The following is a 2,232-nucleotide window of genomic DNA, read 5'->3' on the forward strand; positions in this document are numbered from 1 at the left end:
AATCATTGAATACTACATCAAAAACTAATTATGTACTATACAGTGGCTAACTGAACATAATAAAAAATAAATAAATAAAAATAGAGTTAATTACCTATGAAAGAGCTGAAGTTACTTCTGTTTATTTTAAATATATTTCACTCTGATTAATAGGTAGCTATACTACAGCCATTCTCGTTCTAAGAACCTACACTACCTACACCACTGTTGTGGGTGGTTTTGTGTCTACCAAATATATAAATTGAAATCCTAATCCCCAATACCTGTGAATGTGACCATGTTTGGAAATGGTCTTTGCAGATGTAGTCAAGTTAAGATGAATTCATGCTGTATTAAGGTAGATTGGGAGATACTTCATATTCTGAAGGCCTGAAAGAAGTATACCCTCTTATATTTCTAAAAATTACTTCAGATAAATACTGTTCCTTAGGAATTTAGTCTTGAGATTACTATAATCATTGGTTTAAAAATACTTCCTGTGTAATACTCTTTTTTCAAAAGTGAATGTCCCTCCCCCCTGAGTGAAAGACAAAATAGACCCAGTATCATCATGTATAATCAAATCAAGGTAAGAAAACAAGAGCTTTTCTCTAAGTTTGACCATCAATAATGAACATCAGTACTCAACAAGGGCTCTTCACAATACAGGCATCACTTAAGAGATCTTCCTCTAACTCACTAGCTGTCTGCATACTCTCCTCATTGCCACCTTCATTTCTTGATTCCTGAATGTATAGATGACTGGATTCAGGAAAGGAGTGAGAACAGCATCAAAGATGGCCAGAAACTTATCCAGGTCTATGGAGGGGATTGACCATGTATAAAAAAAAATCAAAGGACCAAAGAACAAGAATACCACAGTGATGTGAGCTGACAGTATGGACAGAGCCTTGGATGAACCAGCTGAAGAGTATTTCTGAACAGTGAGAATGATGATGATATAGGAAATGATCAGTATGAAGAAGGAGCCAACAGAGATGAATCCACTATTGGCTGTGACCATGAACTCTATTCGGTAGGTGTCTGTGCAGGCAAGTTTGATGAACCGAGGAAGGTCACAGTAAAAGCTGTCCAATACATTAGAACCACAGAAGGGTAAGTTTACCACAAAAGCAGGTTGAACCACAGAGTGGATAAGGCCTGTCATCGAGGCAGCCACTAAAAAGAAGATGCACATTCCTAGGCTCATGATGGTCAGATAGTGGAGAGGCTTACATATGGCAACATATCTGTCAAAGGCCATGGCAATGAGCAGCACTATCTCCACACCACCAATGACGTGAAGAAAGAAGATTTGAGTGATGCAGCCACCAAAGGAGATGACTTTACGCTTTCTGAAGAGGTCATAAATCATCTTGGGAGAAGTGACTGAAGAAACTCCCAGGTCAATGAAGGAGAGGTTGGCCAACAGAAAGTACATGGGGGAGCGCAAATGAGGGTCAGAAGTCACAGTGAGCATGATGAGGGAGTTTCCCATCATGCTTGTCACATAAAACGTGGAGGAGAACACAAAGAGGAGAAGTTGGATCTCCCAGGAGTTGGTGAGTCCCAGGAACACAAACTCTGACACTACGGAGTGATTCATTCCATCCATTGGCTTTGTTGGCACTGCTATCTGAAGAAGGACATAGGAGAAAATGTAAATTATGATAATTATGTTAATAGATTGGGAGAGAGGTCAAAATTATGAAGGCCTGTTTCTACTATAGCATTAGAACCAACCTGATATGCTCATGGCCTCTCAAATGTGATTACCCAGAAAAATGGTGGCTGTCATGTGGAGCTGCTCTCTACCACCAGGTTGTCTCTGCATTTGATGCCCTCTGCTTCCTCTCAGGATTGATGCCGTGATTATTCATGAGTTATAACATAGTCAACATGAGCCAAACCTTTTGATTTTTGGTTCAAAACTGATATGATCTGGCCCTAGTCATGCAGAACTAATCACTATTTCAATCCCTTCCAAGTCCATAAGCCTTTATCTGGAAGACAGATCCTTCTTCTCTTCCATCCCAGTCCCCACCTCTGGGAATATATTCATCTTTAATATTACTTAAATGTTTACAATGTCTACAAAGTCTTGCTTTATTATTACTAGTATAGCCACCAAGTTTTCTCTGCATCTAATACTCTGCTTCCTCCCAGGGAGATACTATGATCCTTGTCCTGAGTTATAAGATTGCTCAACTTGGGTAATAAGAATTCAACACCAAATTCTTTTGATTTTTGGTT

The 2,232-nt window shown here is 39.2% G+C and overlaps 1 protein-coding gene across 1 annotated transcript; it reads right to left on the bottom strand.

Annotated features, from left to right (window-relative positions):
• Positions 1–517: 517 nt before the first annotated feature.
• Positions 518–1,670, bottom strand: LOC118003184 (olfactory receptor 4F3/4F16/4F29-like). Its single transcript, XM_034993996.1, has one exon. It carries the CDS (start codon positions 1,592–1,594, stop codon positions 671–673), a length of 924 nt encoding a protein of 307 aa, XP_034849887.1. The 5' UTR covers positions 1,595–1,670; the 3' UTR covers positions 518–670.
• Positions 1,671–2,232: the final 562 nt, after the last annotated feature.

Source organism: Mirounga leonina, unplaced genomic scaffold (assembly GCF_011800145.1).
Source record: "Mirounga leonina isolate KUSES-001 unplaced genomic scaffold, KU_Mleo_1.0 Mir_91, whole genome shotgun sequence".
Lineage (NCBI taxonomy): Eukaryota > Metazoa > Chordata > Mammalia > Carnivora > Phocidae > Mirounga > Mirounga leonina.